This window comes from Neolamprologus brichardi, chromosome 5, assembly GCF_056152115.1.
Source record: "Neolamprologus brichardi isolate AB-2024 chromosome 5, ASM5615211v1, whole genome shotgun sequence".
Taxonomy (NCBI): Eukaryota; Metazoa; Chordata; class Actinopteri; order Cichliformes; family Cichlidae; genus Neolamprologus; species Neolamprologus brichardi.
In genome coordinates, this window is record NC_142108.1 from 19,723,637 (window position 1) to 19,748,410 (window position 24,774).

The 24,774-nt window shown below is 40.8% G+C and overlaps 1 protein-coding gene across 1 annotated transcript in view; it reads right to left on the minus strand.

Moving 5' to 3' along the window:
• Window positions 1-23,982, minus strand: part of sema3fa (sema domain, immunoglobulin domain (Ig), short basic domain, secreted, (semaphorin) 3Fa) — a 46,033-nt gene extending 22,051 nt beyond the window's left edge. The window contains exons 1-2 of the mRNA XM_006783143.3: window positions 23,587-23,982; window positions 22,038-22,191 (exon numbers count right to left, since the gene is read on the minus strand). Of these exons, the coding sequence (XP_006783206.2) occupies window positions 22,038-22,191; window positions 23,587-23,982 (550 nt within the window). The remainder of the gene's footprint in view (window positions 1-22,037; window positions 22,192-23,586) is intronic.
• Window positions 23,983-24,774: the final 792 nt, after the last annotated feature.

Genomic DNA, 24,774 nt, shown 5'->3' on the forward strand with positions numbered 1-24,774 from the left:
TGTGTGTTAAGGAGCTCAGACTAAATGGTCGTTTGAAGCAAAGAAAAACGCTCCAAAAAACAACCAAAAACAGACGTTTAACATGGAATTAAATGGCTGAATTTACCACCAGCTGGTACATTCAGCAATGATAGGGCACAAGTACAATGATAGTGCGACAGGTCCTGCATTTTTTTAAAGACCACAGAACCTCGTGTATATCACCCAGCTTCCCAGCAAAGTCTTTGTAATAATTACCAGACAGTCAGGCAGGCAGAACAGCATTGTCTTTTTCTTTCTCTATGACCTTTCTCTAATTGCCTTCAGTTTGTTGAACAAAACTCAATCGACTCTGCAGAAATGTGAATAACACAGACTAGTCAACTGATCCTTTAGTCACCTACTGATGTGATCCCTCTGCTCTGCTGTGAAGCTAAGGTATATAGGCTTTTATATACTTTATTTTTTATAGGCCAGGATTTGTACCATGGTGTGTTGTTCCTGGATCAACCCTAGTCAGGGTCCTCAAAAGGACATAAATGACCCCTGTTTTGTATCTATAAATAGATAATAAAACACATACCACACAGACACCACTACTGCTTCTTTAATGCCTCTTTCAGCTTAAGCCCCTTCCTCACAATCAATCTGCACTTAGAACGAGGGAGCAGGCAACAGAAAATCCCGCATACCTGCCCAGGCATTCCCGGCATGTGGTCTAAATTTCCAAATTTACTTATGTTCACATTCTCCAAAAGTAAAGGTGTGGTTCTACCTTGTTGCAGCTTGTCTGCAGCCAAGCGTGCAAGGATGTGTCCCTAAAAGTAACTTATATATAAGACTGTCTGTAAAACTTCCTTGACTAGCACTGTAATTAATACCCTATAAACAGCTGAACTTGCTTTTCTGTAACCATATCGACAATCCAAGTTGTGCAAGATTACTGAAAATACTCTTTCACTTTTATCTGTTTAGAGTCCCAATAGGATGATCAACTTCATTGGTAAGCATGGTAAACATCATATGGTGATAGTAATTAAGCATAATGACTGCAAGCAAGGAAACTAGCTTGTCTGTGACTGTCAAATGTTCCACTAGAATTAGTGTGGTGTGGTTGTACATCCCAACCAGCCAGTTAAAATTTTGTTAAGACATGACCTTTGAACATCGGATGCAACAAGCCATCATTTCTTTCGCTTATTAATCTTTTTAGATTTGAGTAAATTTAGCACAAGCCAAACACATACTATGAAGTCATACCGACCTTTGACCACCAAATTCTGATTTCTTCATCTTTGAGTCCAAGTGGATGTTTATGCTAAATCTGAGGAAATTCCCACAAGGCATCCAAGGGATACCACATTTAGGACAAGCTGACAACACGATGAACCACTAAATGTCCACATATACTCACTTTACCTTATCGCCATATAAACAAAAAGTGGTTTTAAAAGGACGAATACACTGTACATACTCAACATCAAATTACAGCAAACAACTTCCAGTAAAACAAAAAAAATTCTGTGTTGCTTTTTGAGCACAAATTAAACAAACAACAACAGCATGTTTATTTGTGCGCTTATAGCCACATAACAAACATGCTGGAATTCAGGCCGTTTCACTAGCTAAACTCATCTGCTGCCCATGTGACATACAGATATGATAAAAGAAGTGTCAATATTTTTTGAGCAAGCTTACTTTTAAAAAAATATCTAGTTCTAAAATAAATAAAAATGAGCTGTGGATTAGCCGAGTTACTTTGGAAAACACTGACACACTTGCCATTTAGGTTCGAAGACTTTAATCTGCTTGAAGACGCATGCAGTCTAGGACTTTCTTTCATTCAGTGCATCTCTCAAGTGAATACTGAATGTCTGGGGCCAGTGTGTCTTTGTGTGTTTGCAAAGAATGGAGAGGTCATTGGGGATAAAAGAGCATCTGAACAGCGAAGGGAATGCTTATCAGCTCAACCCGACTTGGTGTTTGTCTTTCGTGTTTGCCTCAGTTCAGAACCTCATAATCAGCCTCTCACCACCCTTTGGGGTAAGGTCTATTGACTCACAACACATGTCACTGGAGCTGATTGCTGCTTACCTGCGCCTGTCAAGGAGAAATAATTGGCACCAGATTACATCTTATCTTAGACCTTCCGGATGCTGTCACTCAGATGCTCTTCATGCTTGTCTGCTACTGATACACGGTATTAATGTGTGTGCGTGTGTGTGTGTGTGTGTGCTCACAGAGAAAGAGGTAGAGCTCTCTGATCCTCACATCAAATCAGAGACACCTGTCTCCCACTGCACAAATCGAAGGCAGGGAAAGATTGATTTAAGTTCACTTCCTGAGTGGAAATGAGAGATTATAACAAATCTATTTCTGCTGTTACAGATGACAGAAAAGGTTAATTAAAGCACATGGGAGAAGAAGATCCCTGGTTCAGCTGACAGCAAAGGTCATCTGTATCTGGTCCACAAACCTGACCTTTGTTAAAGTTACATTATATGGTATCTATATGACGTGATCAGAAACAAGAGTAACTACATCCAGAAACTGAAGAGGATTGACTTGCCTTATGGCTTTTGAACCCTCAGACAGAACAGCAAACATCAATCAGTTATTACTGTTGATTTTCTTTTTTAAAGGGTCAAAAAGCAAAAATAACTTCAGGCTTTTTTAAAACACAGTGTAAGAGTTTTGATTGAAACATATTTAAAGAACCAATACAAACGCTTGAGGCGGTTCGCGGTCCAGAACGCTGGCTTTCCTCTCTGTACACAGTGCCACAGACAGCTGTCCTCAGCAGAGTTGAGGGTGAAAGGTTAAAGGACATGAGGGGTCTGTGGTGAAAGCTCACAGTGGCCTCCTTACAATCAGCAGAGCTGGGTGGTCATGATGATGTTTGGGTGGGGTGCTTAAAGAGGATGGGACCGGTGAGAGGTGGGATATTGAAAAGTCTGAATGGGGGAGGGCACAATTTTGTTGACTCTCTTCCTCTATAACGCTAATCTCTAGATTTTAAAGACAATAACTGGTTGTTCCTTACTTTGGTTTCGGTTTTATGCCATACCATTGTGCGCTCTTGTGGCTGGCTGCTGTATGCATGAATGTTTGTGTACACGTATGGCTGGGATGGTGTTTACGCTTTGATAAAGCTGTTTGTTGTTGTAGCTGTGCCATCGCTTGCAGCGGGCTGGTCAGGATGGCGGCAGTGGTCAGTGGTGACAACCTAGTTTAGAAGGATTATGGAGAGGGCTGAATAATGAGACAGAGCGGGTGTGAATGAGTGAAAAATCCTCCTCTCCCTGGCTGACCTTTGGCCTGGCACTTAGAATAAATACTCTCCCTCTTTGTCAGCTGCACTAACACAGAGCCAGATGTATAAAGATCTCTCAAAGGAATCTTCTCATTCCTATTTATAGTTTTTTCCTGATTCTTCATTTGATTAGGAAAATTTGCATCTTTCTCAAGCCAAGTTGTCAGTGGAGCAGTTCCCTTCCTGCTGACTTTAGCCAGAAATGAACAAAGTGTAATTTCCATCATGTCTTTTGGCTTCCTTGTGTTGTAAGGTCATTGCCAGTATGCTGTTAGCTGGGGGCAATAAGAGGAGGGTAATTAGAAGGTAAATTTAGAGAGACCATTAGCAGCAAGTGTTGACTCAGGGTCTACTGGGGACAACTGCCACCTCTACCTTCTCCGGGTGTTCCACTCTCAGTCAAGCACTGAGAATCTACTCTATTCCCTATGGTGATTTTTCACCCACAACAGCAAATGTTACGGTAGAGGAGTGAGAATGGAAGGAGGAGTCCCGAGGGTAGAGGAGGCTGACAGCGAACCTAAGAACTTCCATTTATCAAAGCAGGCAGGAGAGAGCCATAGAAACTCTGAGTCAAACTCTATGAAAGCTCCTCTGTACAGCCAAAGCAGAGAGGCTGAGACTCCTCTAGAGCTGCTTGAGGGCCAAAAACAAAGCTCACAAAGGCACACAGAGGCTCTTCAATTCTAATCATGAGTTGGAGTGAGGACAAAAACACCCTGATTGTCTGCCCAGCTACACACAAACACTGATTAGGACCTCAGCTGCCAGGTTAGTTAAAAAACAAGAGACGGAAAAGAGACTCAAAAGTCAACAAAGTAATGAGCAAGTATGATCTTCATCAACAATATACAAACAGCACAAATACACAGAGATCAGCCACAACAACAAAAACACTGACGGCTAAGTGAAGAGCTTAGAAGTGATTAACATTAATCATCTTGCATGCAATGTTCTGATGGGAACCTTTGGGTCCTGACATTCATGTGGGGTCTACTTCTAGGTAGGTACCACCCATGTAAACACTGATTCAAAATAAACACACTCCTTTATGGCAGACAGGCCTCCAAGCTCCCTAGATCCCTATCTTATTGACCACGAGATGCACCTGAACAAGAATGATCCATGGAGGCCCTAACTCACAACTCAAAGGACCAAAAGATTCACTACCAGCGTCAAAGTGTAAGACCCTCCTGCGGGTTTGGACACATCACAGCTGTTGTGGCAACATAAGGTCAACAGATCAGTGTATTCCTTCATTGCCCAGGTAAAGTCTGTGTTTACGTTTTTGTTTATGGAGACTCATTTTTAGACTCAAATTTGCAATTTATTTTGCATCTAAGAAACTATGGCTTAAACAAACAGTGTATTGGTGAACAATCCCTTGGGTGGTGGTCAGCCTCATCAGAGGAACTGGTCACGTGGTATGATGTAGTCCAACTCTAATATCTTGGACAGAAACTGGAGACTTTATTCTTCTTCTCTTCTGGAAATCCAGTTCACTCCACATGCAGCCATATGTGGGAAAGTGGAGGCACAAGTTTTTGTCAGCAAATCCCCCTAAAGATTTAATGTAAGTGACAAAAATATCTAGCGGCTGTAGAAATCGGGACTCTCAAGGGGAATGGAGAAAATAGTGTTGCATTGTTTAAAAACCACAGTGTCCACAGAGGAAGGTGGTCAGAGGAAACCACTGCTTATTTGAGGTTCTGAACTGACAGTCTTTTGTGACACCACAAATATCATTCCAAATCTGATAAAAAGGGTTTTGTGCATTAATCAAGCATTGTAGTATTGTCCAATCAAGTCCAGATAAGCCAATAAACAATGCAACAATTTATATCAGCTGGGATCAAAACGAATAAACTTTTAAATTCATATTTTTAAGAAAATGACTTTTTAATTATTCCTTTAATTTACAAAATGAAACCAAATCATTTCCCAGAGAGGAGCGACATGTAAACAAATATCTCAAGATCATTTATCACGTTCCCATCCAGCAACAATTTCTTCACACTGAACATTTCCATCAGCCTTGCCCACCACCCAAAACAATGTGGGAATTCTTTAAAGATATATGTATACAGCTCTAGTAAATATATTATAGCAGTTACACCACCCCTATTTACATTAAATCATACCTGCTTAACGCCATTTTCATTTATCATCAAGCTTCCTCAAACACCTCTCATATTCTTTGGCTTGTTTGATCCTGCTAGTATCCACTAGCCTCTGTCTGCATACCAGCCCACTGAGATAACAAATGCCTTTTTTCTGCCGAATCTTTTTCTCTTTTCTTTGGCACCCAGCATGCTGCAGGTGGAAAACGTAGAGAAATGCAGGAAATGTGTTCAGTGAAGATGTATTTTGCTCCCGCTGTCACTCTTGTTCTTCACCCATTTAAATTAGACGTATAAAGAAGGTTCTCAAGTGGCATGTCTAATAACATTAGGCCTTTTGAACAAGTTTTGACATTTTTATTAAAAAACAACAAAAAAAACCCATAAAATGTATTTTTATTGATACTCACCAACTATGATATTGTAATATTAACATAACACTGCCATTACACCCCAATGATCAGACAGGCCAAGCTTCAAGGCCACCAAAATCTCTAAAATTATCATTCTACAACCCACTGATGTGGAAGTGCCAGAAGCCCATCTGAATCAGCCCAGTTGACATTATGCCACATACCCTGCTGCTGCATACATCCACTTGACCCCACGTCACAGCTACACAATAGCGGGGTTACCCCCGACCAGGTACGTGTCACCATACATCCCCAGTTAAGCCTTGTGCACTAATGCTGCATGACAGGCAAAAGACAACCAGATAATTCTCGACAATCATGCGGCTGGTTGTTGAGCAGTGTGGTGTGGTCGTCCGATGGGCTGCTGTAGTTTGGACCTCCTCAGCTGTCTGACAGGCTTTGTTCTCAGAAACTGTGGAGTTACGCCTTGGTGCAATGACAGAAGCAGGCATGGACGCTCATAAGACCTTAGTGTCCTTTTGAAGCCAGCTTAAAGGGCCCAATTAAAGGAAATATCATTGTAAATGTTTCCCGCACCATCTGTTGCACTGTCACATTCTTGACAGACTACTGACACCATTTATTTGACAGTAGCAGAATAGCATTGGGTATGACAATGGTATTCTATTGGCCAGTCAATATCAGTATGAAATATCTCAACTTTGGATGAAATATTCATTGAATTTTCTAGAAATTTCCACACATCCCCAAGAGGATGAGCACCAGTGACATCTGGGGATCTTCCTGAATTTTTCTCTAAGTTATTTCACCAGATATTAGCTGCTGTTGACATTCATGTCTCGTTTAGAATTGGAGTACACTGATAAATGATCATTTGTTTACATTGAGATATATTACAAAGATATTCCCATAAATATAAATATTTATGGGCTGCCACTACGAGCAATTATTGACTGACACTTCCATGAAGGTCAAGATTCTTCAAAACACTCCCTCAAGAGATGATCTTTCCCAGACGAATCAAATATAACATTCCTCCAGTAATCCACTCCATTAGAGGCCAGACTATGCACTGGTCAACCAGCAGATCAATGGCATTGATCCCACAAGATGACTGTAAAGATAATTACATTCAGAGGAAAAAAAAACAACAAAAACAAAACTCTGCCTCCAAGTACAAGTACTGAAACAACAAAATTGGCTAAAAAAAAGTTAATTAACCTGCAAAGATTCTCTTGAAAGTTGAACATATACTCAAACATACACATATATTCCCTGAAAAGTTTTTATAGGTGATACCCGAGCTTCTTTTACTCAGGAGCAGCCCAGAAACAATATTGTGCTTCTTCTTATGGCCGAGGCGAGAGTAGTTGAGCCCCACTAATGCCTGATGTTGTTTTAAAGCGTTTCGTTTCTTTGATTTAAGCTGCTTACACCAAATATCTCCTATAACTGAATCCCCCTGAGAAAAAGACCAAAATGAGGCAGCAACTATATCTCTGTGCGTCTGATTCTGTGTTGTGTGTCTACCAAGTCCAGCAGCCTTCACTTCTGTGATTCTTTTATGTTTTTTGGCTTTTATGCAAGGACTGACACTTCAGACAAACTTATATTCTGTCTGCAGACAACAGCAGTTATCACTGAGTCTAGCATCCCACTGCCTCTTTTCATCAATCATCTTTTGTTCGTCACCCTTTAAACACTAACCCTTTTTGGATTTTAGTACATTTGCAAGCATTAGAGAGATTCAATGCAGGCTCACATCAACACAAACACATGCGTGCACACGGGGGTTTGATTCTGACATTGAATGAGATCAGCGGGAAAGTTTGGTGAGAGCTGCGGGAAGAAAAGAAAGTAAGGAAGGCCAACTGGTGAGAATTAGCTGACTGGGTGCTGTGAGTGAAAGAGCATCCGTGTTAACTGTCTACTTGCTGTCTGTCAGTCTATCTGGCATTAATAGGAGGAGATGAGTGGGGAAAACAAAGTGGGAGATGATGACCATCAGTCAGGGGTATTCATATTTTCTTAGCGCCTGTATGATGGACATAGGCTATAGTAAGAATGTGGGAGTTGGGGAGAGGAGAGTAGAAGCAGAAAGGGGGGAGGGGTAACTGAAAGAAACGTAGAGCACAGAAGCTTTAGAAATAACTCTGTTTCGGGATATCTTTGAGATCTATTAATGCATGCTTGTTTTGCATCTGTAGTTTACAAAGGGTCTCTGCAAAGACAACAAAATGACACAGTGGCAGGAGAGCTAATCCTAACTTTAAAGTGCAAAAATACATCACAGTTGCAGCAGGGACTGCAGGTGGAACTATAATCTGACAGACAAACAGTGAATTTCAATGCCATAAGCTTTAGTGTTACCTTTTTCTGACAAGCAGTATCAACTTCCACATGTGACTACAGAAATATTAAGCTCTGAAGTGAAAGACCTGGATTATTTAAAAATGAAGGGGCCTTGCAGAAAATAATTACAGGCTAAAAATGATCATTTACATTCCAGCAGGTTAAACATGCGCTTTAAAAGCAGAAAATGTCTTTCAAGACGAAACACGTTGGCAGCCATTATATCTTTAATGGATAAAGTGAATTGTCTGCTGAAGGTGGGCCCCACTCTCTCATACCACCCTGCAATTAAAGTAAAGCTATCCAAGGTCAGGCTGAGTGACAGGCTGACAGACCTATAGATTACTGTCTGTCTGTGTAATTCACGATCCTTTCTGCTTCTCTTGCGGACTGGCGCACACACTCTGAAATTCTTAAACACCAGTGCTTGGTAATTTGGCAGCTTTTATGTTTGATAGACAGCTGGGACATCCTACCTTGTGACCCTCGTGGCCTTTTTTTCCCACCCATGACCACGAGGGTCAGCATTCAGGGGGTGTCTGTTTAAGAACAAAGCTCAAACAATGTGTGAATAGCTATGGTTAGGTTCAAATTCATTCGAAGTTTCCCAAGTGAAACTGTGATACTAAATGGTGAGATTTTTCGCAGATATAGGAGGCAGAGGTATCAAAATTGGCAGAGTTCAAAGTGAGGAATGGAGAACAGATGGATAAAATCATAGAAAAAACAGATACATGATAACTTGTCTGCCCTACACAGCCCACATCAAGGCCTGTCACATAAGACCTTCGTGTCAATGCCGTGCAGCAATTACTGCACTCCAGGCATGAAATGGGCAAGTGAGATTGGCCTGTGTTCAAATTGCAAGCTTTATCAATTACATACACCATGTGGAACAAAACTCTGGATGCAGCGGATCAGAAAATGGTGAAGAATTTTCTGGTATGTTATTGTTGGCGGTTCTGCTCTGTGAGATTTAGTATGCAGTGGAGGTAGATAAGAAATGTTGAAATGACCTTTTCAGCAGTTAAGCAGTCATGACACAGTTAAGCCTCCACCAGCACATTACATTGTGCTTTAAAATTCAGTGGTTCGTAGCTATTTGGGTTTAGGCTCATATGTCGCAGCGTACATACGTCTGCACTTTTACATCCATCATGTTTAACAAAAGAAAGTATTAGCTGGAAGCACATGTTTTGATAGGAGAATGATGACGACAGATAGAGAAACACGAAGAGCAACACAGAATGAGAGGAAGGTAGGGCGCTTATCAGTTGGAAGGAGGCGCCTTGCGTGACAGTGGGAAATGCTGGTCACAGTCACCCTCCATCCCTCCTTGCATGGGGTGCTGAAAGAGGCCAATGATTGCACAGACACATAGAGGCTAAAAATGCTCTTATCTTGCACTGTCATACCTTGTCATAAATCAGTGCTTAGCCATCCGCTCTGCCCTGATAAGGAACCCAAACACAGACTATTCTACATCAGGAATGGAGAGAGACTTTTTTCCTTTATGAGTGGCCCCTCTCACCCACTCACACTCCCATCGCCTGTCTTCGTTATCATTTTTTCATTCATCAGATCTGAACGGCAGACAAGTTTCTTTCTTTTTTTTTGTGCCTGAGATTTGTTTGTTTGCAGCTTGCCATATTTTCTCTTGTAGCTTTTCCAGCAGTCTGGTTATGATCATCTGAAGAACTAGTGAATCATTCGCAGCGCTCACACATAATAGAGCTGGGAGAGCTGAGGGATAGTCTTTTGATTGTCATGCAACTGGGTCCTCCAATAGAAAAATATTTTGCAACAAAGATATTTAAACTGAATCTGAAAATAGGCTGTCAAGAGACTACTGCGACACAATAAGTGTATGCTGCGCAGTTTATCTCATATTTGGTAGGCGAGGCTATACATAATCCCCGCAGCTAGTTTCTTATCTTAACAATTTATGTGTTTTCATAACTGAGGAAATATTTTTAGTGCTTTTTTCCCCCAATGACCTTTCCAATTACCTTTAGCGTTGAGATAACCTTTACAAAACATTATCACTTTCAGATAAAAAAAAATAACTCACTCAGGTTATATTAGGCAATCTTAACACTTAAAATCCTTGAAGCACTGGAGCATGAGGAAGCTATAATATAACATCATCCTAAGGGAAAAATTACACTTCTCATGCACTCCATACTGTATTATTTATATCTTGTCTACTACACAGAAATTTCATTTTGCTGTCCACAACACCCACTAGGCTTAACTTCCTGTTGGACAACCCTGTGTGTTTGTAAAAATGCTGGGCTTCTCTGTGGAACTGAAGCATTGTAATTTTGTGGGGTATTTGAGCCTTTATTTCATAAGGACAGGCGCTGAGGAAAAGAGCAAGAAAGCAAGTTTTCAACCCAGGGATCTGCTGCTCCCATGTGCTACATTTTGACTATCAGCTTGACTACACATACAGCAGTGGTTTTGGGGCAGTTGTGACTCGGGATTGTCTACTAATCTTGTATGTCAAAGCATCTGTGGGCAAGACGTGGATTCATCATGGGCAACTCTGGATTCAGTAAGTCTGTGAATGTTAGGTTAAAAAAATTTAAGGTAGTGAAAAAAAGCACGTGTGTGCATGAGGCTTGTAGTAACAAATCATTTTGAGAGCTTAAATTGAGCAGAAAAGCACTATATAAGCACCAGTATCTATTTACCATTTAGTTTTCACTACAAAAATAAACATAATTCAGTTAAAAACCAAACCATGCATTGTGGTATAGGCGATTAAAAAAATGTTGAAAAGCAAACAAGGATCCTGTTGCTTTTAGGGTCTAATTTGTTCATAATGTCTTGCAATGATTTGTGAATACTCATGAACAGAAGGTTTAATAGGATGGTGTAATCTCGCCACGGTAGTGAAATGGTAAATTTCACACTGTGCACCAATCCTGTTTGTTAATGGCACTCGTGTAATCAGAGCCACAGGCGAATGAATTCTAAGCATCTCATGCTTTCTAAATACGATAACACTTGAACGAAGCGTCATTTGGATTGGAGATCATACTTTTTGTTTCCTCTGTCTGATTCTCAGCTGAACTGACCGCATTAAAACTAAATCTGTCAGCCATGGAAAATAGTTTGTGCCTCTGTGTTTGTGCCAAGAGGTGCTGCCTCTTCTAAGGTTCCTGAAAGGCTGTCTGTGGTCTTCCATCATTGTAGTGTGGTGAAGCACAAGATCCAGAGGAGCATCAATCCATCTAACATGAAATCCTACAGAACATGAAAGCCCAGGATCATAGCCAAGCTTTGAGTAATGACTGTTTTGCCATTTGTGCCAAGAGGAGAAAAAGTGAGAGACGAGAATGATGAGAGGCAGAGGGAGAGTGAGCAAAGGGAGGCAAAGGACAGACAGAGATGCTTTGAGCGTTAATGCCATGCCAATATTGTATGCCACTCCCCCTCTGCCTCCCTGGGGACATGAATGAAGTAAATGAATGATGGACCCAACCCACATGAACGCCCCTCTTCTATTGAGACCAAGCAGTCCATTCACGGGGATGAGTGAGGCGTCGACACCAACAACAACAATAACAACAGCAACATAGGAGGCCCTTACTCCCATTTCTCATTCATACATATGTATGCAGTAACACAGGCACACACATATGGCGCATACACCATGGACAACACTGCCAACATACCATTAAGGACACCTAGAGAAGGTTCCTGAGAACAGGGCTGAGTAACAAAGCTGGAGGCAAAGGGGCGTAAATAGGCCAGGCATGGAGAAAAATCTTGGCATCGCGTCAATGCAAACGCTACAATGATTACGGATGAGAGGCCATATCCTCCCATCCACAATCAGCACATTATCAGGAAGCACATCAGTGTATAAACCCAGAAAACACAGCTTGGAAAACTCATGTTCTACCCCATTCTGCCCTTCCTATTGTGCCCAGTTCCTCTCTGTTGCTCTTCCAGGACTAAATGGGTTCAGGGGGGTTCTCGGCCACACAAGCGAGATCTCACTCAAAGCTCTGACCTTGAAACTCAGTCATTCCTTGCCTGAAGCCAAAGCAGCTAATGGAACGTAGGAAATACAAATCCGATTCAAGCGAAATCAATCTGACAAGGAAAGCTTTGCTATTTACCGAGCATTTACATCTCAAACTTTGAAGGTGGGTTCGGTAATGATGTTAGCATCTGACAGAGGCTCCGTTTTCACCAGTTATGCATCATGCAGAGAGAATGTATGTAGAGCATATGAAGGGAGAGGTTAGTAAGTAAATGATGAAATACAACTCTGACAGGAGGCAGGAGGAGGAGGAATGTTCTCCTCCTCCTTTTTTAATCCAATAGTGAGACTGCTGCAGCCTCCCACAGACTCATGGTCAGACTCACCATAGGCCTCATTTCTGCCACAATCACATAGACAGCTACTTGGTAGTTATCCAGTGTGTATACTCAGAGACTTTAACAGACTACATCTCCCACACCTGCAAAAGAAAAATAAATCGTACGATTACAGGTATTTGATGTTATTCGGCTTTCTGCCTAAAGTCAGCTTTGGCCCATCACTTAGGAAAGCAAGCATTTCCCATAAAACCAACTTGGCGATGTGTAATGGTTGTGAAATATTTGTACAAGTTTGTACTTTGCTTTCAAAACATTTTGTGTTGCCGATGAAGAGATGTGACACACTTGGGGCTTTAGTCCAAATTTCTTAGAGCACTCCTAAGCCAATCTGTATGACAATATGTGCATGTGAATAAACACACAGCAGTTTTTATGGATTCCAACATTAGGCTTTGCAGCACAAGGTTACAGCCAGGCCATTGGCACAGGACTGACCTGTGGAGGCTGTCCATGAAGGCACAAGCTGAAGCAAACCATCTTATCCAACACTCATATACAACTAATGGGAAGCAGACACAAAATTCGACCCGAGTATGCCTTTTGCGCACCCACGCTCCTCTCCTCCTTTTCATTCTCAAATCCTTCCATTTATCCACTCTGCTCGGGCCGAGATAGCAAACCTGACACTGATGCCCTGTAGTCCATTAGCACTCTTAGAGCCTTCTCTGAATCAGCTCTGTTGCTCCCTTCACCTTTTCCTCCTCTCAGCCTGTCTTCCCGACAATCCTCATTTCTCTCTCAACCCTTATCTGGCATTCTCTGTCCTCCTAGATATCTGAGTTGGAACAAGGCAAGTTCAAAAGGCTTTTATAGCATTTACAGTCGTTATTATGTGCTTTATACGTTTTGATTTTTCAACTTTTATTTGTCACTATCTTGTGTATGCGACTACAGTGCTGTGCTATGCATACTGATATCTGTTATGTACTTTAAACGAAGTTTTAAAGTTTTTCTTTTTTAACTGGATTTCATTAAAGTTGAACATATCTGTACCTGTTCAGGGGAACCGAACCTATCACAGTTCAAGTCAGATTCAGATAATACTAGAGTGATGCAGCTGCAGAAAATCCTCTTAGACACATGATACCACTGATAACTCTTCTACACATCATCGCTTCTAAAGCAAAGTCACTCTCAAACAGACCTGTTATTGCAGATAGGACCAGGCTGACAGGAAAAGCCCCCCAAAAGGATGAAGACTCCAAGATTTTATTCTAATCCAAATAGATCAATCCTTTCTGTAAGATGCAATGGTTTGAACACTGGACAAACAGTACAGTGGGAAGTGTTGCTTGACCAATCAAGCCAATTATAAATGTTGCCTGCAGAATGTACTATGCAGATAAATGTACATGTCTCAAACAAAAGTAATTTTGGAGAAAATATGTTTTGATTATAAATATTACTGTTTCAGCCATAACCGATACTATTGATAAAAGCTAAAACAACAACAAATCCTTGCACTTGGAATGCTTCTCTTAGCAAAAGTTTAGTATTTTTGGTTGATTAATGATTGCTTGGGATACATTAAAGTTGCTAATTTCTAATTCACATGATAATAAGTTTGGGGAAATTTCACTCACATCTGAAAGGCTTAATTTATGTATTATTTGTACTGGAAAAAGCTATTCATCAGATCTATGGTCACTCAGGTCTTTCTGTATAGAGTTTGCATTTTGTCCCAGGGCCTGTTTGGGTTCCCTCTGGGCACTCTATCAACCTCCCACAGCCCAAACACATGCATGTTAGGTTAATTTGTGATTCTGAATTAGGTGTGAATGTGAAAGTGAATGCTTGTCTTTCTCAGTTAGCCCTGCAGCAGACTGTTGACCTATCCAAGCTATACCCCGCCCCTTGCTTTGTGACAGCTGAAATAGGCTCCACCCCCACCACAACCCTGAATTGGATAAGCGAGAGAAAATGAATGGATGGATATTAAATGTTTGAAAGCCTTCCAAAGTAAAAATAAAGCAACATTACGTTGCTATTCAAGGTAGTTTATATTTAGTAACACAGACACATACATATATAGCCATATAAGACAGTAATGTATGTACCCTGAAAAGTATACCATCTAATATTTTCAAAATGGGCACCATAGGAATGAGGTCACTAGCACTGCAGTAACTAGATCCAAACGCTGACAGACAAATAAAAATGAATGATAGCTGTCTAAGATAAACAAGTAGAAAGGTGCCCTTGACCCCCTGTCTCCTTAATTTCAGTCTGAGTTGTGAACCCGTGAAGACTCCCACACCTCAGTCACATCTGGAGAGCAAGTCTAGTCCCGGTGGAGCCTCTGCACAGAACTAAATCCTTAATTTATTCGCTGCCCAATTCTCCATTTTTTCAGAAGATCACACCACAACCTCATCAAAGTCTATTGTTTTAACAAATGTATTGTCTCATTTGTCTTAACTGAGCCTTGAAGACTGGATGCTGCTGCTTTACCTTAGGGTTGCCTGAGAGTAGACGAGACAGCAAACATCTGGGGAAATAAGCACAAAGCTGTGATTGCATCCCACCTCATCTCTGTAGAGAGAATCATTTGAACCCGATTCAGTTTGTGAGGAGTGACAGGTAGATGCTGCTATGGCAACCAAACCAAAGCAGTGTCATAGACAGCAGCTCTTTACAGAGGAAGCTCTGCAAGCATGTGAGCACCCACACACACATATGCACACACACACACACACACAAACAAACAACGCAGACATAACCGCATGGACTTAAAATGAATATTAGAAGACTCTCCCATTCCTCCCTGTCACTCTGAATCTTAAGAAAACCGCAGCATCCTCTCTAACACCATCTCTAAGCACTCGTCCTCTTCCGCTCCCTCGCCGTCCCGCCCGTTCTGCAGGTGGTGAGGTTCATCACAGCCTGCTAAATAATCTGCCTTTAATAAGGATTAAAATCGCACCTCAAGAATTACCGGCTTATTATTGAACTATCCCTTACAAAGGCTACAATAACTAATTTTCTTCAATATGTCTCTCTAACATGAAGGAGTAAAAAAAACATATGTCTGACATCTATTTTTATCTTGTCTGCCACTTTTCGATTATAAAAGAAAGAAAGAGAGTGCAGCGGGGACCTGAAACACAAACACCAGGATGTACACATGTTCAGACTTTCTATCACTCCCCTACACATCCTTCACACGGAGATGCATCCATCATAGTGTGACTGTCTTTCTGTCCCTGCTGAGTGTTGCCCCCTTTACACAACGCACGAAACTGTAACAGCTGTTAATGCATCCCCTGCATGCCGCACAAGTTAAGTACATCAGCCGTGGAGCATCCTTAGTTAGAAACATCCAAACACAAAGCTTAAAGGTTGAATGTGTACAAAAGTGATATTGTGCAAAAGCTAATGATTATGATTCATAGTATGATGATACCAATTTTGCAATTTAAATGAGTGTTGCAGTCAAGGTCAATATTGTCCAGTGGAAAGACTAAAATTTGGGCAACTTGAATTCATCATGGTATCAATTTTGCACCAATCAGCTGTGGCACACAGACACTAACCGTTCTATCTAATATAATGTATACATGTTGATATTATATGTAGAAACCTTTCATAAGGCTGCCATAAAACTTAATTGTTTTTATTGGTCAAACAGAGCGATTCTTTTTAAAAGAAAACAATGAAAATGCCAACAGTGTTAAGAAAAATCCTAAACTCGAGGCCTCTCTCCTACAATGTAGTTCTAACTATAATATAGTCTAACGTGTACTTTGTGGGTCACCAGTTTTAGAGAGAGAAAACTTTGCACATGCACACAAAAACATAAATTTATCAAAGCACAAATTTTCATCATCATAAAGCTGTCAGTGCAAAGTGAAGAGGAGGAAAAAGTAAACAAAACCCAGACGTAGGGAGTGAAAATAGTTAGACCCAAATTGAGGTTAAGATATGTGAATTTATAGTTAGGGAGGGCATTGTCTGCACCTATAGCAAAACTCAAGTCGGTAACTCAAAAAGTTTCAACTCTGATCAAAAACGACATAAAGATACAGCCCGGGTGCCCTGCATGTTCATTTTTAGTCGCATCTGCTCTAAAAGCTTATCTTGATGAAGCTAGATGATCATATGTGCTCCTCCCCTCTACAAATAATTAAAACTAGGATTAAAATGCCTAAAAGTAGGAATCATAAATAGCAGGGTGATTACAGTTTCATTTGAATGTTGAGCATTTTTATCACCACAGGGGGACAGGGGGTTCTGCATGCCAGCTCAGAAGAAATATTTAAATTGAGGGAAAATGTTTTCAATGCGGTGCCTTTCATTGAGAGCAATGATGTGTGTGTGTATTAGTCTCTGTGGCATCATTAAAGAGTGGGGAGCCAGTAATTTACAGAGTGAAAATTACTATAAAAGGGCTACATAATGCACACATATAATTTCCTTTCAAGCTTCAGCACTTACTGCATGTTAGTTGAGCTGGTACGTGAAACCTTCTTTAGCCTTCAGATGTCCACCTACTCCCCACTTACACATTCACTTGCTAGCTCACCGTTGTAGCTTCTTCGTAAGTAAAGTCTGGGCAAAACAGCTGCCCCTTTTTTTTTGCGTTTTGCACGTGCTAAAACGACGTTCTCCTGCTGTGGGTTGCACATGGGGTGATCTCCTCCCGCTGCTCACACTGCCAGTCTCATCAACAGGCAAGTAGAGAGAGGGTGTGAGTGTAGAGTAAAGGCAGAGGAGGAGGATGACGAGGCAGAGGAGGAGAGGAAGATAAAAAGAGAAAGAAACAGACAGGAAGGACACTATATTTAGCACCGGAGCTGTCGCCTTCTGTTTTTCTCTCCTGAATAATCATAGTTTGACAGAATGTATCCTGCAGAGCAGAGGTTGCTGGGATGCACATCCCTCCCCTCCTCCACAAACATCGTCTCTTGAGAGAAAGTAGCAAAGTGTAGTAATAATTGCTGAGGGCTTGCGTGCCACAGTCAGCACATATTACATTCTGGAAACGTTTTTGATACCATGACATTCTGTAATGGAGATACTAGAAAAAACCAGATTATGTCTACAAACTGCCAACAGGTGCAGTCTTGCATGGATGCATACAATGAGTGGAGTATATTAGAATAGTTCAGCTAATTAAATAGTAATATGAATTTGGGACATTTATATAATTTTTTTTTTTTTTTTTTTTTAAAGCCCTGAACCCTCCATCCTCCATTTTCACACAGAATTTGCTTTCATGTCGGCTGGGGAAGTGAAGGGTTGTGCTAAACGTGTTAACCTCAGGTACCAGTGACGTTGTGCTGGGAAAGAAGCAAACATGCACAGCTGGAAGGCAGAGTCGCACACGGGGTTTGAATTTGAGAACGCTGTATATGGTTAGAGCAGCGTAAATGTGAACTTTAGTTGGGACAAAAAGTGTATATTTGTTTGCCAAAAACTACTTCTTCTTCTTCTACTACAAGCTAGTGTCTCAAAAACAAACGTCAGTTGTTTGACAAAAATGTTGCTTCTATTTGCACTTTCTTTCCAAAATCATTAATCAGCTTCGCAATTTCAATTTTGCCTAATATTCTCACTTATCTTTAAAAATACAAATGATTTAATTCTAAATTTTTACTTATTCGTGATATTGGGCGAAGAAAATGTAGAAGGAAAATGTAAAAGTTTTCTAACTCCAGTTTGCTTCAAATAAAAATAATGAAGAAATGGAAAGGATGTGAATACTTAAAACTATCTGAAAGAGTGAAACAACAAACCAGGTGAGTCACCCCGGAGCAGCACACTGAACTAAAGATTCTGTGCAAAACTTTCACATTCAGATCAATTGAATTATCCCTTTAGAGTAAGACTCTCAGCTCCCTCCACCTTTAGGTGAGTCAGATAGCTCCACACACAAAATAATTCATCACTAGGAAAAGCAATAACATAAGCACCCCTCACTATCAGAGATAATCTTTATTTATTCAATGCTAAATTAATGATTGTATTGTGGTAATGTACACTGTACGCTTCTCTGTGTGATCAATTATGTTTAACATCTCTGTTGATGCTGCATGTAATACAATAACATCCAATGTAATGTGAAATGTGGTCTGATGAGAAAACTAATTAAAGGCATTAGTTTTGTAACTGAACAGCAAGAAGATTTAGAATTACAAACTCGCTGGCTGAATGCATTTGCCATCTCCCCGGTGATTTGCTAGTATAACACGATGGTTTGGTGCAGCCTCTTTGCCTTTGATTGAAGGAGACCGAACAAGACAATTGAAGGAGGTTGCACGTGTTTTTTTTTTTTAACATCTACTGAAATGAATCAGGCAAAAACATATTCCCAGGCTTAATATCCACCCTGAGCAGCCAAGGATCATGTGCAAGCATGTAGGTTAGCTGTGGATAAGCTTTCAGCAGCTCATTGATTGCTAAGACTTGATTGCAGGCAGGTTTGGCTGAGGCTCTTAGCTCTGTCTCCGGTGTCAAAACTACATAAGAAGCAAGCAGGTTGGAAGAGGTGCAAGGGGAAAAGGGTTTCATTAGTGTCCCTTTGATAATCTGTTGAAAATGATGTGTTATCTCATGGTGAAGCAAGGGTTATTATTAAAATGCTTACTTGAAACACAGGAGTCAAAAAGATGCCATCGTCTTAAAGAGGAATGTCATGATAATGTATGTAGGACAAATTTCTCTTGACATGTACCATATAAATGTACCTATAGTCACAAGAGTCAGTGAAAGGACTCCATTTGTGTAGTCAGAAATAGAACAAGCAACAAAATTCCAATTATCCATAGATTAAAGACATGAGGGACATGCCAGTATTTCTGATCTTCACTCTGAAAACTGCTGGGAGAGATGAGCAGATAATGAAGTCTTTGTTCAGGCGTGACAATCATCGACTCATTAGATGGGACAAAAAGTCTGCTTGGGAGGGAGAGTACAAAGACTGAAGCCACATTAGGACTGTCCCCGAGAGTTAGTCCAATTACAGGACCGCCTGGCTTCGTCTTTGTTTCTCTGCTGCTTTCTTCTCAGAAGTAACCTTGCACCCAGGTGTTCAGAGGCTGAAGAAAAACAAAGTTAAATACTTTCAAATGTGCCTGAGGATTAGTCTAACAAGCTATTACTTGTTAATATGGTGCCATTCTCCCACAGTTTGAGGGCAGTTAACCTCGGGTGTGACTGGCTTCTGTTTGCAGGGTCACAACCTCTCAGAGCCATGCACACTAAAATAGCACGTGATTATAGGCCTTGTTTAAAAGTAAATATAGGAGTTCTCAGCAGCTGATCTAACCCAATCTCGCTCAGTCTTTATGACAAAGAATGCAGCTACATAACTGCATAAATGTGACTTTTGTTGTAGATGGGAGTATTAAAGTATTCACATTTTTTACAGTTACAAGGAGAGTAAAGGATCCAGGGGGACTTTATGTGCTGCTTGACAGAGTGATGCATGCTATGTGTGTGTCTGCATGTGTTTGTCAGCTCTTTTGAAGTCTGGGTTGATGTTCTGCTTTGAATGGACATTCCTTTGGTCTTAGCCTCTGTTTGCACACTTGGCCCTTATCACAGTTAATAACTCAGCCTGCCCTAACATACTCAGTAGCTGCTTTAGTCAGACTTATCGGCTTAGGTTCATAGTGGTGGTTTACAAGGCAAACCTTTGTTTATTTTATGTGACAGAGAGAGCGAAACTGAAATTATGAACCAATTCATACAGTTAAGAAAACAAAACAACACAAAAAAACAAAATTAAAAATTAGAAGGTCGAGTAAAAAAGCCCAGAGTCAAGCAATAACAGTGTAGGACTTTTTTTCTTTGCAGTCCCAAGACACAGTTAAATCTCATCGTTAATAAAGTATATGTGGAAGTGCATGTAGAATGGGTTTGAAGGAAAGTAAGTAAATGGATAAAACGCAGTACTAAAGTTGTATGTGTATCTTATTGTAATATTTATTATGCACAACTGTGTGTAGCTATGTGTATGGCCCACAGTCTTTTGCTTTGATAGAGAGCAAACATTTGAAAGGCAAAGACAAATTGTGGAGTTTTTTTGTAACAAACTTGGATTTTAGCCAAATGCAGCAAAATCTTCTCTTCCAGCTTCACAAAATGCAAATAATCAGTAGAAAACGATACTGTCTAACCTTTATGGATAAATATGTGAAGCTGGGTCATAATGAGCAAATTCAGCATTGTAGTACAAAAACAACAGCTGGGAACACTTGGCAGCCTACATTACTATCTCTGTGTTTTATTTTAACTCCAAAATTGAGATGCTTGTTAAAATAGCTGGATGTTATCATACGGAGAATATTTAAAGTGAACATATTTGCATGGTAGCGCTAGTGTGATACACTGACGAGTTAAAAAAAACATTAATAAAAGCACATTGCACAAGTATTCCCAGCGGTACTGTGCAAAACCAATACAATTAGGGAATGCAGAGCTTAGGTGCATTTCTAGTCTTCAGTTATCTGAAGTTGCCCTGTGAGGCATAAAGTAACCTCGAAAACTAATTAAAAACAAAAAGGAACTCATTAAAAGAAGTAGAAAATAAATGAACTCTTTTCTACCAAGTAAATGTGCGACCATTAGTGTGTGAAATCCAGCTTGATTAAAGACAAAGAGAAGTAGATGGGATTCGAGGGATGAAGAAAAACAAACAGATAAACAAAATATCTGAGGAGAAAAACTGTAGAATCGGAAAAGCCCCTGGAGCTTTGTAAAATCAGCTTAGCATAAAGATTGCAATGTCAAGTAACACAATTGAAATTGAAGCAAACACCAGTGCTGTAAAAACACTTGACATGTAACATAAGTTATCCGTCTGAGATATCTGTGATTTCATTTTCAGAAAAATGAAATCCCCCCCCCCCCCCGCTTGCCTTTTACATTCAGCATTCCTAGATGATCACATTTAGGCAAATTTCCAATACAAAGATGAGATTTGAAGTGCAGTAATCTCATAAAACAAGTACTATAACATGTCAAGAACAGTTATGGATTCAATGACTATTCCAACAATGGAATAACAAAGCACTCGACACACTGCCACTGAGGCCTTTTAACGGGACAGATCAACACACACAGGGTCTCATATGGCACTGGCTAACATTCATAACATGCTGGATGTGTACCCTGAGTTTGTGCTCAGCCAAGTGTTAAATCTGACTTGATTTCAGAAGAGAGCCGAGATCACAAAAAAGGCCTGTTTAGGGAACAAACTGCATCCAGGCGATTGGATGAAGACATATTCTCTTACCCTGAATAGTCAGGACAATCAGCAGCGCATCTCCTCATCCCGCTCATCAAGCCTCTCTCACACAATCACACAATCAAACTCAGTGTTAACCACTGAAGGGACAAACGGCAGGCTTGCCAAGACCTGAATTCAGTTGGTGCCAGCAGTTAACCCAAGAAATCAAAGAGTGCTGACCGAAGTGGCAATCAAATCTGCATGTCTGAAGAGAAACACAGAACTACACCAACTAGGTCACAGACACTGCATTATTTTGAATGTCTTACCTTTGAAGGACAGGAAAATTCTGGGAGCAGACAGGGGCTCGCTGGGAGGGGGCAGCCCCCCAGATGATAAAGCTAGTAGGGCCAGCAACCAGCACAGTTTGTCCCACAACATTGTTCCTCTGTTTGTTAACAGGGACAAAGGAGAATCCAGGAGCTGAGGGACAGACAGGGATGACCATCAAACAATGAGCAAAGCCCTTTCAATTCACAAAACTCGTACAGTAACCAACTCGTAGTTACTAAAGTAATTTGGTTGTTTCCTTGCAATCATTGGTGCATTATGCAGCTACTTTTGCCTTCATTAAAGTCAGACCACACAGAACACCAAGCAATGAGTGAGATACATGGCAAAAAATTGGATATGAATGAATGTAGATTTTTTTTCCTTTTTAATATTGGTTGCCTATCATATATCAATCGCACCTTGATCGTTTCATTTTATTAAGCTGGGAATGGGGTGGAATCTCCTTCCAGCTGCAAATACCGCTGCCCGCCCCTAGCCACTCTCTGCAGATCTTCACTTTTCGAAACAGTGCAATGAAACGTGCGTATAAATAAACGTTTAAGAGTTTAAAACAGTAACTGTTAGTTTATAGCGAGAGCTTCGTTTCACCCGTTGTACACGGAGCTGCCCCCTTACGCCTGGCGCGCACCGGCAGTGCTCACAGACTAAATCACAAAGCGCATCAACATGCTGTGATCCGCCACAAAGAGAGCTGAAGATAATGTCCTCATAAAAGAATCTGAAGAGGTATCCGCGTGTGGACCAGGCGGCACAAATGCGCGTAACGCCAGCGCAAAAAGTCATGAGAAATGGCATCTGAAGCGCCAGATTTGGAAACAATAAAAAAACAATTTTAGCGAAGGTGTTTTGCTGTAATTGTCTGCGCATGCCACAGATGTTGTAAACGCGGATCCGAGCATGAGGTCAAACTGTCAGTCAGGGTTTAAGATCAAGTTCCACATTAAGCCCCGAGGGCAGAACTCCAAAGCCGACCGTTAACCAAAATAAAGGCTGACTTGGCTTTTGAGTTATGAGGACACGAACATGAACCACGTGTCATTTATAACGTTAACGGGGATTTTAAGCGGTCAAAAAGAATCCGCTGAAAACTGCACATACGTTTCCTCTGAAGGTACGACATCACACGAAGTCAGAACTTTTAAGGTCTTTAAAAGAAACTCGCACTGGCGATTAAACACACGCTGCCCTTCGCTGTTGCAATATTTCAAAACAGTATTTCAGAGTATCGCTCATTAAAAACGACCTCCCACACGCGCCGGAGAGCCACACCAAAATATAAATATGCGCAAGCTTGTGCTAAACACGAAACATTCATTTCTAATATTCAAGAAAAATTTATTTTACAGACATTTCAAATACATCTTCTATTTATTACAGATTCTATCTTGCACATGTAGCGGAGACATTCTTCTTACTCGATTCCATTAAATGTGGCTTCCTATTGATTTAAGAACGCATCTGTCAGAAAACAAATACTTAATTTAACTTGTCATGTAGCTGAAAAGCACTTAGATTATGACCTACCGTATGGTGACGTCCAGAGGATATTATGATATAGCTGGTCAGCACTGAAAACCATCCACAGATTGTTTGAGCTCCTCTGTCCGCAGGCAGGAGTATCAGTGTATCCGCCGCAGATCCCACCCGATTATCCCAGAGCCAAATAAAGCTTGGGTTTAAATCAACTTGAAGCGGCCGCCTTAACTTGAAGTGATCTCTAAATCGCATTAACAGAATCTGTATTTTCCACTCAAGAAGGTGACCAAGAAAGAATTGTTCCTGGTGCGTAGAAGGGAAGATCTTCAACCGTGCGCAGCGACGCTCAAGTGTGTAGTGCTGGGAAGCGGCTTTTGCAGGTGGATAAGCTGAGGTCTCCCGGCTGTGGACACACCCATGGGGGAGGGAACCTACCTTTAGCATCGGTGTGCGTCGTCCCTGCTCAAAATTGAAGAGAAAACGTCTCTGCTCTGCACCTTCATACACTCCAGGTGGCTACAAAGGTAAACTTACTCAAAAGAAAGCATGACGCCTGCAAGTTAGTGAGTTTTCATGTTACTTTCAACATTGCATAGAAGAGTTGTCGCGCACCCTCTGCTACAACTGTCACAGCCACTAACTATAAGTAAGCCTCACAGAAGAATCAGTTTTTACCTTTAATGACTTACATCAGGAAACATCTGCATTCCCACCGCCTGTAATAAACACATCACATTTTCCAAATATTCAGAATCTTCTGGAATTTTAAGTGTTAATAGTAGAGCATGAATAATGCTGAGTTCACGACCCAGTGAGATTTTTTTATTCATGTTCACTCAGTGTTTTCATATCTGTAAGCATTTATCTGTGTGACAACAAGGCAAATTAAGTTAAAGTTTGCAGTAGATCAAAACAAAAACAAAAGTTCCTTTGAAGCTCTCACACTAGCTTAATAATTCTAATTCAACACCACAAGACTTGATTTCATAATACTAAACACATATAGAATCTAACACTGAAAGCAGGGAACCCGTGATAATGTCTGAATGGGCTGTCCAAACTACAGCAATAATAGTCACACAGCTCTTTAGAGCTATAGTACTGCACATCCTGTGTGTCCAGTAGTCTTGTCCTGGCAGTGTCGTTGTATGGAATGGGACTTCCTCTTTTTGAATGCTGCATGAATCACTCACTAGCTATCTTGACTCAGGCAGATAAGAAAGAAACAGAACAGCT